The sequence below is a fragment of the Dendropsophus ebraccatus genome, chromosome 4, assembly GCF_027789765.1.
Source record: "Dendropsophus ebraccatus isolate aDenEbr1 chromosome 4, aDenEbr1.pat, whole genome shotgun sequence".
NCBI lineage: Eukaryota > Metazoa > Chordata > Amphibia > Anura > Hylidae > Dendropsophus > Dendropsophus ebraccatus.
In genome coordinates this window covers 168,061,659-168,078,814 of record NC_091457.1, presented here as the reverse complement: position 1 = coordinate 168,078,814, position 17,156 = coordinate 168,061,659, and the positions used below count along the sequence as shown (strand labels likewise).

The 17,156-nt window shown below is 47.0% G+C and overlaps 1 protein-coding gene across 2 annotated transcripts in view; it reads left to right on the top strand.

Annotated features, from left to right (window-relative positions):
* Nucleotides 1-17,156, top strand: part of LOC138790120 (uncharacterized) — a 74,325-nt gene that overhangs the window by 26,277 nt on the left and 30,892 nt on the right. Inside the window, exons 3-4 of one of the 2 annotated variants that reach the window (XM_069969087.1) lie at nt 5,840-6,753; nt 14,614-14,706. In XM_069969087.1, coding sequence (XP_069825188.1) covers nt 6,151-6,753; nt 14,614-14,706 — 696 coding nt within the window. In that variant the 5' untranslated portion in view covers nt 5,840-6,150. Of the gene's footprint in view, nt 1-5,836; nt 6,754-14,613; nt 14,707-17,156 lie in introns of both variants that reach the window. The other variant, XM_069969086.1, reaches the window with a different exon arrangement.

Genomic DNA, 17,156 nt, shown 5'->3' with positions numbered 1-17,156 from the left:
TACCTCGGGTCCCAGAGTGATGAAATATCAGCCCTTCTCCTGCCCGTGACCTTCTACGTCCTTGTTCTTTATCCCCATAGGATACTTTATTGAACACAATTTTATGATTCTCCTAAATGGAGATGAGGAAATTTCCCATAATTAATTTTCGATCCAATTAGGTCAAATTAGCCGTCATATTCAATTCAGACCAAACACATTGGTTTAGAACTGAAAGTGTCCTGGCTGCCTCTCCGAGGCGTCCTACGACTGTATCCACCTGTATCCAAGCTCTTTAACTCCAATACAGTGTATCCCTAAGCCTAGGTTACGGTTAGTAGGACTAGGGTTTGGGTCCCTTGCACGACTACGCTAATCCTAACTCTAACGGCTTTTTCACATGCTCCGTGCCGTTATCTGGAGGAAGATCGCGGCACTGATCCCCTAGTCGAGAATGACGGAGCGCTGGACTCTCGGTCATTCTCTATGAGTGTTGGACTCATCTCTCAGCGCGCGCCGGGCTGCAGCGGCTGAGATCTCCGTGACCCGACCGGATCCAGAAGCGGGATCAGGTGAGTATAGGGGGCTCTAGCGGGGGGGGGGGGGGGGTGCAGGTTCCCTTTAATGCCAGACCAAATATCTGAACTTCAACAATTTTATTTGAACGGTAACTTGGGTGAAAGTTGGTTGGAAATTTGGAAACAATGACTCGTCCTGACCTGGGGGATCTCTTCTGGACAGTCTACAATCTGTTCCATCCATTCCCCTCTGCTGTGTGCACTTCCCAACCCCTTGCCCCTCAGATGACATCAGATGTCCTCCCCGGCTCAGGCTCCAATCACAGCATTGGTACCCAAGGCTCCTACAAGATAAAAAAAATCAGGGTGAGGGCACAGGCTCCTGTACGATGGTACAATGGTATGAATCACAGCTAGAAATGAGCACAATTCGGGCCTGAGCATGCCGGAGCTGCGCTCATCTCTAATCGCCACTAGTGTTTGTGTGGGCGGGTGGGGGGTTGCTATGATGCAGCTACAAGTTATTGGTTCACCCATTGTTTGTTGCAAACCTTTGTGGCTTCTTCCCCAGACGGCCGGCTCTGCTCTACACAATGGCAGAAAGATGATACTTTTATGGAAAGCAGGAAGCAAATATTTCCATTGCTGGCCATGACTTTTATAGTGTGAAATAAAGAATAATGTTCTGTATAGGAAGGGCTGAATAGATGCAATACAGTAGGTCTCAGTGTGTCTCACACTCGTCAGTGAGGGAGGAGACACCAGAAATTTACAATCTGAAAAAGGACGATCACCCATCACTGTGTTTTTTATCATCAAAATTTTCATCTAAAGGTGGAGAGAATATACTATATACTAAGCTATATAACCCCCATCTAACCAGTCACTGGACACTGGAGACTGGAGACACTGGAGACTGGAGGCAATGGACACTGGAGACTGGAGGCAATGGACACTGGAGACTGGAGGCAATGGACACTGGAGACTGGAGGCAATGGACACTGGAGACTGGAGGCAATGGAGACTGGAGGCAATGGACACTGGAGACTGGAGGCAATGGACACTGGAGACTGGAGGCAATGGACACTGGAGACTGGAGGCAATGGAGACTGGAGGCAATGGAGACTGGAGACACTGGAGACTGGAGGCAATGGAGACTGGAGACACTTGAGAAAGGCCCCCTTTTATCCAGTGGCCGAAACGCGTTGTTGTTTTTTTAATAAAACCTTTCTATGGAATAACCACTTTATTCTGTGGTTCACTGAACACCAGCGCCCTACACAAGCCAGGATCCCCATGGTCCTGTAGCCTGCTGCGGCCGGCCTACTACATTGTTTGTCGTACGACTCTCTTGACGTACCCTGGCAGGAGCTGCGGTGTTTCTTCATTTATGCTCCACATAGAGTTGTGCCTATAATCTAGCACAACTCTACTAGGTGAGTGCTACTCATCCCCCTTTTGTTTTAGATATCCTTGCTGTCATTTATTGCACCAGGAGGCGCCCCCGCTCTCTTTCTCTTTATCTCCTCCCATTGAATACAGAATGCATTAATTACAGGAGGCACTGGATACTGGATGCACTACATGCTTGAGGCACTGAATACTGGAGGCACTGGATACTGGAGGCACTGGATACTGGAGGCACTGGATACTGGAGGCACTGGATACTGGATGCACTACATGCTTGAGGCACTGAATACAGGAGGCATTGCACACTGTAGGCATTGGAAGCTTGAGGCACTGCACACTACAGGAACTGAATAGTGGAAGCACTGAATGCTGTAACTATTGGATAATGGAGATGCTTGATACTGGAGACGCAATGCTATTCAGCACTTCTCAGCCACTCATCCCTTCCAATGGATCTCCAGGCGTTGGTTAGTGCATGTAATGTATGTGCGGTATATACCCTCTTGCTGCAAGGACTGGATTTCTTTCATGGTCGTTGTTCTCAGTGAAGCAACGTCCACTAAATATCCGATTTTTTCTGATACTCCACAGCATAAAAATGCAGATAAATCCCAACCTAAGTTTTCATTTATGACTGCTGTAGGACTTCTGAACTGGATAATATTCTACAAGGTCTCTACCTGTGCAAGTAGTCCTGGTATAGGAGGCAGCTAGCCCAGCTGGCCAAGAGATACGGGTCCCGATGATGGCCAAGGTCTGGGGCAGCGTAGATGTGGAGTCCAGGACAGGCAGCACATGCTCATAGTAAAGCAGCCTGAGGTCAGGAGATCCAAGGTGGTACAAGACAACATAGAAACATAGAAGATTATCGGCAGAAGAAGACCACCTGGTCCATCTAGTCTGCCCTAACATTATTTCCTTTCTTTTTATCTCAGGATATATGTATATACACACCAGGCAGGTTACATCCAGACAAGGACAAGGTGAAAGAGTAACACCGAGAGTGCTGGGAGCTCTTCTACACTGCTCTTGGATTTACCTACCAGGAGCACCACCACCACTATGGATTGCCACCTTCACTTCTCTACATACACAGTAACAGAATCACCTGAAGCACAAGTAAAATAGAAGTAATTCTATAAGGAGAGAAAACAGACATGGCCGCCCATCCATGAGCTTAATACTGATCCTCGGCTTCTCAGCACAATCAATCCTAACATCAGGAGTTAATTTACAATTTAATCAAAGTGTATAAGCCGACACACCACCACAAGGTTCCTGATTCCTGTGGGTCCCTAACCTAAATGGTGTAGTGCCGCACAATGCCGCCCAAGGAGGGAGCGACCCAGTGGTCCAGCATCTCCACTGTTGCCACACCTAGACCCTCCGGTTCTGGGCCCCACCACCTCACAGACACTGCACTGCCGCTATAATAACCACCACATGGCACCACACCAAAGAGAAGCAGCCATTATTGTCTGTGGGGCGGTGGGGTCAGCTCGGGCAGCAGTGGGGTTGCTGGATCACTGGGTCACTCCCTTCTAGGGCGCTGTTGTTGTGGTGGTTGCTTTGTGGCGCTGCCCCCCTACATGAATCAGGAACCATGGAGCGGTGTGGGCGCTTATATAATTTCATTAAATTGGAACCAACTCCTAATGTTAGTATATATAGTGCTGAGAAGCAGATGGTCAGTGTTAAATGGGCACTGCCATGTCAGAAGTTATTGATCACAGCGGTGATGGCAGCAGCTGGATGGTGGAGGAGACCAGAATGTAAGAAGCAATATGGCGGCAATGCTGGCTGGGACGACCATCAGCATTACACAAATATATCTGTTACTCCATTTATTTGAGCCATCTCCCTTGTGGTTGGGGATATAACGGGAGGATATAATGCAGATGGGAAGTGTTGGCAGCGTTGTGCCTGGCGTGAGCGATATTGGTGGAATAAATCAATATGACTACGAGACGAGGGATGGCTTCCAGTTCTGTAATTATAGGCGGTCTCACCTCCAATCCTCTAATCCTGTAAGAGAGTGGCGATTCCCAGGGCTCCGGGGTGCGGGGAGAGAACACTTATAACAAAATGACCATTCTCCTCCTTATTCCGCTAATTGAGATCGGCGGCGTTCGTTGTTTTATGAAATGATTCCTGTCCGTGGGGAATTTTATCACCGCTTATCACACAATCTGCCGCTACACAATTTGCATCTTTATTAGAGAATTAGCAAAGACTTTGCAGGAAAGTTTAATTACTCTTCGTGTTTTCAACAAAAAAAAAAAAAAGCAATTTACCACTTTGTTGGTGAACGGGGTGAGATGTTAGAACGTCTCGGGTTTATTGTGCTCGGAGTAATTAGACTGTATTATTACCATTTCAATTTGTAGAAATGAATTCTATTCAAGTATTCCCCTGTATAATGGGAGAAAAAACGACAAAAAGATTAACGTGACAGAAAGAGAATAGAAAAGTAGTAAGAAAAAAAGCAAAGTGATTAATTGTTCATTTGATTTATTATTTAATAAAAGTGGAGCCGAGAATGTAAGCGGAGAATTACCGGATCCCTGGAGAGTGAACCGGAGGGGTGGAGCCAGCGCAGGGACCGCCGCCATGTTACATCACATGATACTTCACAATTCTTTGACAAATATTTTATTGATTTTTCATTTTCAAACATATAAAACAGTACATTAGCCACAGCTAGATGCAAAAATGACATTGTAGTCCCAATACTAGGTATACAGAGCATCAGCAGTGGTCGGAATAGACAATAATAAGTCATAACAAAACAAGAAATAACAGAACACCTGACCAGGCTGCACAACGCTGAACACCTAAACAGATGGTGTTAAAATATAGTTGAATGTACATAATCCTGCAGCGTATATTGTGTTGAAGAGCCCCAAAGTGAAGTAAACTGATCATGGTGAATAGCATGAAAATTGGAACCAGTTAGCCCACATACTGTTTAAGGACTGTAGTTTGTCTGACCACCCGGCTATCATGTGTTCCATCGCACAGATTTGATGGACCACCGCCATCATTTTTAAACAAGGATGGGAGTTTTGGACTCTTCCAGTGTTGGGCAATCTTCATTCTCATTATCGGCAAAATATTTTGAATGATGACCAGATTAGGTTTAGTGGCACCATCGATATTTCACAATTCTATAAGAAAAAATTATATTTTTATTTCAGTCCAAAATAATGGGATTTTTTTTTAGCTGAGTCCTTTTCTGTCAGCACAAAAACCTTTAACCCTCATTGTGGTTCCAGTTGCCCCACAATATAAGGGCCTGTTGGCTATTGTAGAGGAACAAAAACCAATATATAGGGATGATGTATGACCGGAACCTTCTCTCCTCCAACATCTGCCATTGGGGAGAGTCAGGAGGCAACCATACCCATTAGCCGGTCCAGCCTTAGGTTCCTATTACACTGGACGATTATCGTGTGAATTATCGTTATATCATTAAAATTTAAACAATAAACGTTTTATGTAAGTGCAGCAATGATCAAACGACCAATGAGAAATCGTTCATTGTTCGGTTTGTGCTGACACCAAAATCATCGTAAATTGTTTGCTGTAATTCCGCATCCGTTTACTAATCATTCAGTGTCATTCCATATGGTTCCTTCATTTGCCGGGATCAGTAACCGATCGTAACTAACGACAATAGTTCTGTGTAATATGGGGAACGATCTCAGGTTAACGATAAACAATCTCGTTTGTGATTGGTATTCGTTAAAAAATTGACCCTAATAGGACCCTGAAACGGCCAACGTTAATATGTATGAGTAGCTATAGATACCAAAACTAAGGATACCAAACTTTCTAGTGTATAAAAGACATATAAAACTATAGTGAAAAACATCATGTAATAACTTGTTAACGTATATTCTCTATTTTCCATGTCTTCGGGATGTAAGAAGACGACCTCTTAATCTATTCATCTAAATCATCTAAACGCCGATGCAAACACCTCGACATCGAGAGCTTTATCATATCTCCCGCGTTATACCTCAAGAAATCCACTGCCAAGTATCGGAGAGATGTGAGAGCGTTCTCCTTCACCAACATCCTGAACAGCTCGATATTACAAGGTGGCGGCAGAGCGCAGGAAGATAAATCTAAGACACAATCATCTGCATCTTGTACGGTGAAGTTTTCCTCGGCTACGAAAGACATTAATACTATAGAAAACGGCAACAGAGTAAAACGACTGCTGAGCCTGACCGAGAATATGTCAGGAAGATACAAGCCGGATAGATCACCCAACGTTCCCGAAGAAAAGGTCAACGTCTTCACAGATCAAAGAGAGAGACAACAGGTTGTTACAAAGAGTCCGACCGCCGCGCTGTGTACAATCCACAACAACACAAAGATCAACCCCCAGCGTCCAGCTGCCGACCCCATCCAAGACTACAAAGAGGCGATAATAAAACTCCGGGGACAACACGCTCTGAAATCCTGTACAAACTATTCCGAACATTTGGCAAAATCCTCGTTTCACGGCCACATTCAGACTTGTATCTTACAGCTTTCGAATCCGAGGCTGACACCGCCGGTCAGGCTCATCTCCTGTGGTGACAATGGCGTGTTTCTGAAGAGTGCCAACGGAACGGTAAAGGGACTGGAAGGACAACCCCCGAGGGTCCAGAAAAGTCCTCACCGCCCATTGCCGGCCTGCCCGGTCATCACGATGAATAGAATCTCTAGGACGGACAGTGAGAAGTTTGTTTGGATCCAGAATAGTCAGGAAGGGTCAAAGACTCGTGAAGACAACGCGGCACTCGCCAGGATATGTCCTGCTTCATCAGGGAAGGAAAATGCTGAGCACGGACAGGTGAGACGCTAAAGGCTCATGGCTTAAAGGGGATTATAGGATTAGAAAAACATGGCTGCCACCTCTCTGAACTGTCCACAGGGTGGAGTGCAATATTACAGCTCAGCTACATTTGTTTCAATAGGACACAGAGAGGTTGGGAACAAAAGCAGCCATCATTTTCCAATTGTGAAAAATCCCTTTAAATGCCTCTGTACCCACAATCTGATCCCCCCAAACCACTTTTGGACTACTTTTGGATAGCTGCTTTTAATCCAAGATCCGTCCTGGGGTCCCTTCGGCAGGGGATGCAGTTATTGTCCTAAAAACATTTTTTAAACTTGCAGCCCCGTGCCGAACTGGCGAGGCCTAGAGTGTGTGTGCCCTAACCTTGCACCGCCCCTCCGTCCCTCCTCCCCACCCTCCTCATCATTAGGAGGGCCACTGGCAGGATTTTTCCTATTCCTCTGCAGTGAACATTGCCCAGGTGCCTTAACGATCCAGCCCATGTGCCGTGCTCACACAGCTGAGGAATAGGAGACAATCTGCCTGGAGCATTCCTAATGATGAGGAGGGTGGGGAATAGGGACGGAGCAGGAACTGTCCAGAGCAGCAGCAAATCCCCATAGAAAACCTCTACTGCTCTGTACAGTTCCTGACATGGACAGAGGTGGCAGCAGAGAGCACTGTGTCAGACTGGAGAGAATACACCACTTCCTGCGGGACATACAGCAGCTGATAAGTACTGGAAGACTGGAGATTTTTACATGGAAGTAAATTACAAATCTACATACCTTTCTGACACCAGTTGTTTGAAAGGATTTCTATTCCCCCAGAGTTCCCCTTTAATACTAATATCAATGGCGGTAAGAGGAAATCTTTATTCCATGTGAGCAGGGAAGGAGATGACCTTTCCCCCCGAGGGATCTGCCGCTTTTCGGCCATATTCACTCCTTTTTTTTTTTTTTTAGTAAAAATAAATTACAAATCTATATAACTTTCTGCCACCAGTTGATTTGAAAGATTTTTTTTTGCAGAAGCACTCCATTAGAGAGGCCATTTTTCTCCCTAATGCTTCTCTTTCTACCCATCATGGCCCAATACCTCCCCCTGGCTTGGTAGGCCGCCATGTCTTTATTCAGCTCCCCGGACAAGCCCTTTAATATAATATAAAGACTAGGGGGGACATGTATCAACGGGCGTACTTTTTTTTTCCGCCGGAAAGTGATGATTTGCTCATGATTTCATTCGTAAATGGCCGATTTGCCGGAGATGCGGGGACATTTATAAGTCCGGCGTAAAAAAAACGTCGGACTTATTAAATGTCCCCCTATAACCATTGCCATATTATAAATGTTCAGTGACTGGGCTCAGCCTCCGTCTCAGATCATCTCCCGCCGCCCGGATAACATGGAGGAGCGGGATGAGCCGGACGCGCAGTGCGGCTGGGGACCGCGGCTCAGTCACTTCTTAGGGAGAGAAAAACTGAGAAAATGCAAATATCATTTACATATTGAAATTGGCTTCTATACTAATCTCCCGTGTGACACGAGCGAACCGCGGCCGCCCGGCTCAGTGCCAATTGCTGTGCTCCGCGGCCTCCTCCTCCTCCTCGCGGCTGCTCGGCTTTCCGGACATGTAGTGAAGGAACGCATATTTAAATCATGAAGTCAGGGAATATTTCACACGGCCGACATTGTGCGCCAAAGACGACTTTATGTCCGTGTGACAGGAATGATTCAAGGCGTCATCTCGGTCACCTCCGTTATTCCTCCATGTGATTTACAGCCGGAGCTCCTCTCAATGATCCAACATTATATCAGTGTCGGCTCAGTAAGTAACATGGAGCAAAGTTCAGACGCGGCAGGAGCGAATACGGCCGAAAAGCGGCAGATCCCTCGGGGGGAAAGGTCATCTCCTTCTCTGCTCACATGGAATAAAGATTTCCTCTTACCGCCATTGATATTAGTATTAAAGGGGAACTCTGGGGGAATAGAAATCCTTTCAAACAACTGGTGTCCGAAAGGTATGTAGATTTGTAATTTACTTCTATGTAAAAATCTCCAGCCTTCCATTATTTATCAGCTGCTGTATGTCCTGCAGGAAGTGATGTATTCTCTCCAGTCTTCCAGTACTTATCAGCTGCTGTATGTCCTGCAGGAAGTGATGTATTCTCTCCAGTCTTCCAGTACTTATCAGCTGCTGTATGTCATGCAGGAAGTGATGTATTCTCTCCAGTCTTCCAGTGCTTATCAGCTGCTGTATATCCTGCAGGAAGTGATGTATTCTCTCCAGTCTTCCAGTGTTTATCAGCTGTTGTATGTGCTGCAGGAAGTGGTGTATTCTCTCCAGTCTGACACAGTGCTCTCTGCTGCCACCTCTGTCCATGTCAGGAACTGTCCAGAGCAGCCGCAAATCCCTATTTATAACACATGCAGCTGAGCATACACGTGTATGGGTCTTTAAAGAGATGTCATCTGACCGCTATCCATATTGTATGGCCAGCATTAGGATAACTTTATGAACAGCTGGAAACGTTTTTGTTTTTTTGGAATCTGGATTAAGTGGAAAAAAACACTGGTGGTCCGGGCTCACTGGAATGCTGAATCACTGGGGCTCATAATCAGGTCTGGATCTTGTGTTCTAGAGCACTAAAGTTCTGCACCATCAGGGTTTTGGATCACTAGAGTTCTGGACATCAGGTTCTGAAGCTCTGGGGTTCTGGATCTTGAATTCTGGAGTACCAGGGTTCTGGATTACTAGAGTCCTTGATCTCAGGTTCTGGATCATTAGAGTTCTGGATCACTAGAGTTCTGGATATCAGGTTCTGGGTCTTGACTTCTGGAGCACAAAAGGTTCTGGATATGGCTTCTGGAGTACTAGGGTTCTGGATCACTAGAGTTCTGAATCTCTGGTTCTGGAGCACTAGGGTTCTGGAGCACCAGAGTTCTGGATCTCTGGTTCTGGATCACTAGGGTTCTGGTTCTCTGGTTCTGGAGCACCAGAGTTCTGGATCTCTGGTTCTGGATCACTAGGGTTCTGGTTCTCTGGTTCTGGAGCACCAGAGTTCTGGATCTCTGGTTCTGGATCACTAGGGTTCTGGTTCTCTGGTTCTGGACCACTAGGGTTATGGATCTCTGGTTCTGGGGCACTAGGGTTCTGTATCTCTGGTTCTGGGGCACTAGGGTTCTGGATCACCAGGGTTCTACTGACAGTATTTGGACCACTGTTTTTGTTCCCTCTTCCCCAGACTTATGCTGTGCGGGTGACGCCGGGGAGGGGACAGGTCACCTCTAATACTGGATCTGCCGCAGTATCTGAATATATATATATACAAGTCAGCAGTAAGTTGTAAAGCAGAGAAATGACCCTAAATACCGGGGATTTATTCCTTTCCTGTGGATTTCTGACAGAGGAGAGGATCCCCCGGCAGCCGTCCCTGATATTTATGAGCAGTCGTCGCCTCCTGTCCTCCAGTCGTCTCCCGAGCTCCAGGAATGGCCGTTCCCTCCTCTCGATTCTTTCTTATGATGCTGCTTCGGGTTCTATATTATTCTGACTATGAGATATATTATCCCCAGCACCAGTAATGGGGGAGGCAGCGAGGACCAGGACGGGCCCCACACTGCGGTTTTCCCAGCATTTTTCCCCTTATAACTTTGGGACGTTCTCTCCCCCACGTTCGCTCCCTGTGTTGCTTCTTTAGGGATCGGCGGCTTCATAATATTTCATCATCAATGACTAAAAGTGCAAACTCAGCGCCAGATCCGAGTATTCTCTACCCACTGCCCCCCCCCCCCCGCCTGTCCGCCGATGATTGACAGATTCATCACACAGCGGCAGCTAATAAATGACAGTGACACCTCACTCACGAAGCAAGTGCAGCACGACTCTTAAAGGGGTCCTCCGCCATCAGGTAACAACACATAACATTGCTGCAGAAGTATATGACATTGCTTACCCGTCTGCACCAGTTCTGAAACCACCAAGAATCCATTAAGTATGTAATGTTCACCTCACCATCTCCACCGATACTACAGTCCCCAGAATGCATTGCTTTCCTTCATTCCTTTATCATAGTCCTCCCACCCTGCTCTCCCTCCTCCCACAGCTCTCCTGTCCCACCTGTTTCAGAACATCTCAGGAGATTATTTCGGTGAGGTTGCATTCGTCTCCTGTCTGTTCCTCTCTCTGTGGCGTTGTTCAGCACAGGGCATCATGCTGTAAGTGATAGTTTTGTATAATGTTCCGATGACCGATGATATCCACGAGCAGCAGCTACGTGTCTGTGACCGCCCCTATTACTATGTCATTTACTAACCTGCCAGTCATCCCATTGAGATTGAGATAAAGCCACAAATCTGCGGCTTGTATCTAACCTCAATCTACAGGCCGCATTTACAACAAGGTAACCTCAGAGCTGCGCTCCATCCGGGCTCCGTCCTTGTGGAAGTTGTAGCCGGCACATTCACAGATCTCTGGATTCCCTGGATGGTCATTTTCTTTATTTATAATTTATGCCGAGGCATCAAAAAGTCTAGAAAAAACCCCGCTCTCTGCTTTCCTGCACGGTGGTGAATGCTGCGTTATATTTAAAGGGATTCTGCCCATTGAGCCAGCAGTCTGACCTGTCTGACCACCAGGTTCTGGATACAGATATAGATTTGTGGCCAATACTCAGCAGATGTTGCTTTTTGTTGATTTATTTCTGGGCATAGGAGTCCAGTGGGCGGTTCTAATCAATGACTAGAAGTGGGACCACCCACTGGACTTCTAAGCCAATTAAAACAATGAAACTACATGTTCTCCAGAATCTTTTCCCACACACCTATATATGAATTGTCAGGACTGTATCTTTGCGGAGCATTATGCGCCCCTCTGCTCGTGCTGTACGGCCGAGAAGGCGCTGATATTCTCTTATTCTGTTCTGTGTTTTGTTTTGCTGTGTCTGAACACTGGTTTATTTGCTCTCTTTGGGAGACACACCCGACTTCACCTGCTGAGTTCTGTCTGGCCATGTCAGGGTTAATCTGTGTTTTGGTTCTGCTGTGACTGACAGGTCTTCCTGCCAGTGGATCTGTTTTGTTCTCAGCTGTCTGTGCTTGGAGATCAGGGGGATGGTCCAATTATGTTCTGGATCAGAACCCCGGCCTCCTATATAACCTCCTCAGTCTGGGATATCTTGGCCGGATATTGAGCTTGTCTCTGCCTGGTTCTGTGTTTCTATTCTTGCTCTGTTTATTCTGACTCTGCTTTGTATTTCTGACCATTCCTGCTTGCTGCTGCCCCTGACCATACTGCCTGTATATTGACTTTGCCTTCGGATTGTGATTTTGTACTTTTGCTGCCCGTTTGTTGTGACCCGGACTGTTGACCATTTGTTATTGTGTTTTGTCTGTCTGTCTTGTCCTTGTGTCCCACCTAGCCAGCGCAGGGACTGCCGCCCAGTTGCTCGCCGCCATCTTAGGGCGGATTGTGGCAAATAGGTAGAGGACAGTGGGCGGGGCTGAGCTTAGGGCTCACTGTTTGTCTTGTCCTGCTGTCCGGTTCCTAACAGAATATCCGGCCATACTTTTTTTTTTTTTTTTTTTTTTTTTTCTCTCTCTCCACCTTGCTATGGACCCCATGAAAGCTCTGGTTGAGAAAATGCAAAGTCTCAACCAGCTTGTTCTGGACCTTACGCAACGGGTGCAGCAGGTAGAGTCTTTCCTGGGCCAAAATGCCATGCTATCTGCTGCTGCTCCCCCAGAACCTCCAGTGCAGCTTCCTGATAGGTTCAAAGGCGAAAGAAAGGCCTTTCGGATCTTCAGAGAGGGATGTAAGTTGTTTTTCAGACTTTGTCCCCGGTCCTCTGGGGATGAGAGCCAGAGAGTGGGCATTATTATGTCACTCTTACAAGGACCTCCGCAGGAGTGGGCTTTTTCTTTGCCTCCAGATGCCACTGAGTTATCTTCTGTGGATCAGTTTTTCTCTGCATTGGAGTTACTCTATGATGACCCTGACAGGGCAGCAGCAGCTGAGAGGCAGTTGACTACTTTGAGACAGGGCAAGCGACCGGTGGAGGAGTATTGTGCAGAGTTCCGCCAGTGGTGCGTTCCATCCGGATGGAATGATCCTGCACTTAGATGCAAGTTTAAGCAGGGGTTGTCTGATGGCATTAAGGATGCCTGGACAGGGCATCCAGAACCTTCCACCCTTAAGCAGGCCATGAATTTGGCTATTCGTATAGACCGCAGGCTCCGTGACAGACATAGGGAGAAAGTAGACTCTGACTCTTCTAAACAATCTGTCTCCTATTCTGTCAAAACCCCTCTTGTTACCCCTACTATTCCTGAGGACGAGCCCATGCAGCTGGGACTATTAGACGCCAAGACCAGGCGAGAACACCGGAGACACAATGGTCTATGTTACTACTGTGGTGACAGTGGCCATTTCATCAGTTTCTGCCACAAGCGTCCCAAGCGGCAAGAAAATCTGCACCCAGATCATCGGCGTCCAGGTGACTCCCAGGAAGGTCACTTGGGCGCACAGGTACCCTCCGGCGAAATTAATATTTCTAGTTCTGTTGTACCTGATTTGCCTGTATCTGATGTGAATTTAACATGTTGTTCTGCTCGTCCTGTCAGTAAGCCTGTTCTCCATGCCATGGACTCGTCTTCTGATGAATGGGAGTCAGATGGCAATCTTCTAAGTGAGGTTGAGTCCTGTGAGGGTCCTGAGGCCCCTCGTAAAAGGGGGGGTACTGTCAGGACTGTATCTTTGCGGAGCATTATGCACCCCTCTGCTCGTGCTGTGCGGCCGAGAAGGCACTGATATTCTCTTATTCTGTTCTGTGTTTTGTTTTGCTGTGTCTGAACACTGGTTTATTTGCTCTCTTTGGGAGACACACCCGACTTCACCTGCTGAGTTCTGTCTGGCCATGTCAGGGTTAATCTGTGTTTTGGTTCTGCTGTGACTGACAGGTCTTCCTGCCAGTGGATCTGTTTTGTTCTCAGCTGTCTGTGCTTGGAGATCAGGGGAATGGTCCAATTATGTTCTGGATCAGAACCCTGGCCTCCTATATAACTACCTCAGTCTGGGATATCTTGGCCGGATATTGAGCTTGTCTCTGCCTGGTTCTGTGTTTCTATTCTTGCTCTGTTGATTCTGACCCTGCTTTGCCTCTCTGACCTTTCTTGTTTGCTGCTGCCCCTGACCATACTGCCTGTATATTGACTTTGCCTTCGGATTGTGATTTTGTACTTTTGCTGCCCGTTTGTTGTGACCCGGACTGTTGACCATTCGTTATTGTGTTTTGTCTGTCTGTCTTGTCCTTGTGTCCCACCTAGCCAGCGCAGGGACTGCCGCCCAGTTGCTCGCCGCCATTTTAGGGCGGATTGTGGCAAATAGGTAGAGGACAGTGGGCGGGGCTGAGCTTAGGGCTCACTGTTTGTCTTGTCCTGCTGTCCGGTTCCTAACATGAATCTTCTCCGCTCTTCCTCTCACAGGATGCCCGCAGATCAGACGGCTCATTCAGCGGGACAGGATCTCTGGAACTCATTTTGAAAGCGGCCATTTTTTTCTAAACCCTTTAAATCTACAGCTTATGAATAGCTTTAAGGCAGCCCGTCATCAATGTAATGCTGCCTGTACCACCAGTCATCAGGGTGGTCCCCCATAGTCCGGATCCTCCCCACCAGCCTTGATTGATAGATCTTCCCCTGTTTGGGTATAGAATGAGATCTACCTGTCTAGGATGGTGAAGCACCGAGAATCCCCCGGGGACCGCCCCTATGACTCTTGTTCAGGCAGCAATGACAGGTTACTACACTTAGGGGGTTGGATGTAAATCTCTATGCAAAAAATGAACAAACACTTGTTCTTCACCAATTCTCTATTTAGGACATTTGGGGTTTTCCTGCTTTTCACCCGCACCCCATGAAGATACAACATGGCGGTTCAGGCTCCTCCAGAGGCCAAACAAGAAGTGATAAGGTAGGATATGACTATTCCTGATTCCTGGGTTATGTTCTGTATATGTAATTCTGTATGTATGCCATCTAGTGGAGGGGGTGGAGCATGAGACACAGATTTACTACTGCAACCATCAGGCTCCACCCCCGCGGAGCTCGCACCAGACTTACCGTCACTTCTGCTATTTCCTACTTTTTTTTTCTTCCTTTAGCACAAATGCAGCAATTCAGTTATACGAGTTATAAGAGTTGTTGTATCTTCTCTGCTGTCATGGTTAAAGGGGTTCTCCAGTACCAAAGAACTAAGATATGTTGTGGTGTCCTACCACGGGTGTTACAGGTCTATACATCCTTTGTAAAAGTCTGTACTTATTGTACTTGTGTGGTGATTAAAGTAGTGATAAAGTTTCGCCACTAGATGTCACTGTGTTAGATATGTGTATTTGGAAGCCGCACAGCTGAAGTGTATAAAGGGTTATTGTTTCTTTATGTGTTACACGAATCTGTAGACCAGAAGGAATCTGTCTTTCTTCTCTCCTATCAACTCCCTTCTTACTTCTTCTGTTGCACTCTTTACCCACTCACAGCGCACATTAGTTACGCTAGGGAAGGAAGTCACATGGGTGGAGGAGGTGCAAAGGTCTTGTTGGACATTGTGGAGGAAGGACACCGGCTCTCCACAGTGGTTTTGTCTGGGCCCTGGCCCTCTGCCAGGTCCCCGTACCCTCAAGGGTCAGTCTTAACTAGAACCGCGTATGGGTAGGAAACAAGACAGCACTCAGCTAACAGTTTTCTCCTCAGTAATGCTACACAGCACTATGCACTGTTAAAACCCTCTTAGGAGAGGACAAGTCAGAGACAACCTCAACCCACGCCGTGGACTAGGAGACGTAACAGAGCCGGACAGTATCCACAACTAAGCCAAAGAGCTCGGAACGGATCTAGATAGAGCAAAGTTGCAGTAGCCTATAAACTTTATCTCGCAGCGCAGGTGTCAGCAGGGAACCCTCAGCATTCCCCTCATCCCAGGTAACAAGGTCTGGGGCCTGTGTCACCCTCTAGGAAGGTTTAGCCGAGTCTAGTGGGCATAAGGTGGTGTGAAGACTAATCAAAGATCAATACACGGGCACAGGTCCTTCTTCTTCCTTTTTACTTCTTTGTCCAAAAACTTTATATGTCAGGAGGGGCCAAAGAAATTCTGTTGCAAAACTTAAAGGGATTGTGTAACATTACTGAGCAGCATGGTTATCTGTTACTTACCTTATGCGACACCTCTGGATCCTGCTCCTGCTCTCCACCCTGCTCCTGTCAGCTTCTCTGCTGTGCTCCATGCTGATCCTGGGGCTTCATTCTCCTTCTGATCCCTGCTGCAATGATACCTCTGGCCACTAGGGTGTGCAGGTGGCTACATGCCCTGGATTTATAGCTTGTCTCCACCTGCTACTGCTGCCTGCCAATCCAGGGCCACCTGCCTTTATTTAACCTAGCTCCACCTGCACCTCCTTGCCTGAGCATTGTTGCATTCCTGCATAGGTAGCTTAGGAGTCTGTCTGCTAAATTCCTGTTTATCCTGACTTGTGTCTTTGGATTACTCTTTCTGTCTGACCCTTGTCCATACTGTTTGCCTCTCCTGTTGCTGACTCGGATTTCCTGTCCTGCCGAGAAGCCTACTGTCCTCCGGACACCCTGTTCTTTCAATAAATTTATGCTATGTAAGATGACTGCTGCGGATTGTTCTCATTGCTGGATACGTGTCTTTAAGCCTGCCCGAATCCTTCCCTGTCTGACCACATGTACTTGGCCTGTTCCCCGATGTCTTGTACCGACTCTGCCTGGTTTTCGGGAACCAGCTGGTGCTCACACCAGGACCACAATTAGAAGGGACCTGGTGTCCTCCGGCCACAGTAGTCCAGATTCTACATCCTGGAGTGGGGTAAAGGGTGAAGACCTACAAGACAGTTAGACTCCGCTCCCTGGTGTGGCACAAAGCCAAACCACTAAGAGTCCAGTGAGTCCACACTGTTACAGATTGTCTGGTTACGGAGACCAGGTCTAAACATTTCTAATCCCCCATGTGTCTGCATCATTCTGATAATCTGTTGCCATGGTTACGACCCACTAAGGTGGTCGGGCATGCTCAGTTCAACTGCAAGCTCCAGAAAGTGCTTGCAGTTTGTCTCCACTAAGCCTGCAAGCAAAGGAGACTGTGAGATTGTGAATGCAGTGTTATATGGTAACAGCGGGGTCATAGGTCATGGAAGAAACCTAGAAGTGATTAAATTAACGGGGAGAAGAACTTTACAAGTATTAAAGTTACTGTACCTAAAATCAGCCCATTTGTTCTCCTTTACACCTATGTATGTGGTCCACATCGGATTTATCAACTAAAATATTATTACTTTCTGGAGTACCCCTTTAAATCTACAATGGGTGACGGCATCTGCATCCCCCCATCCCCGGCCAAGCGTCTTC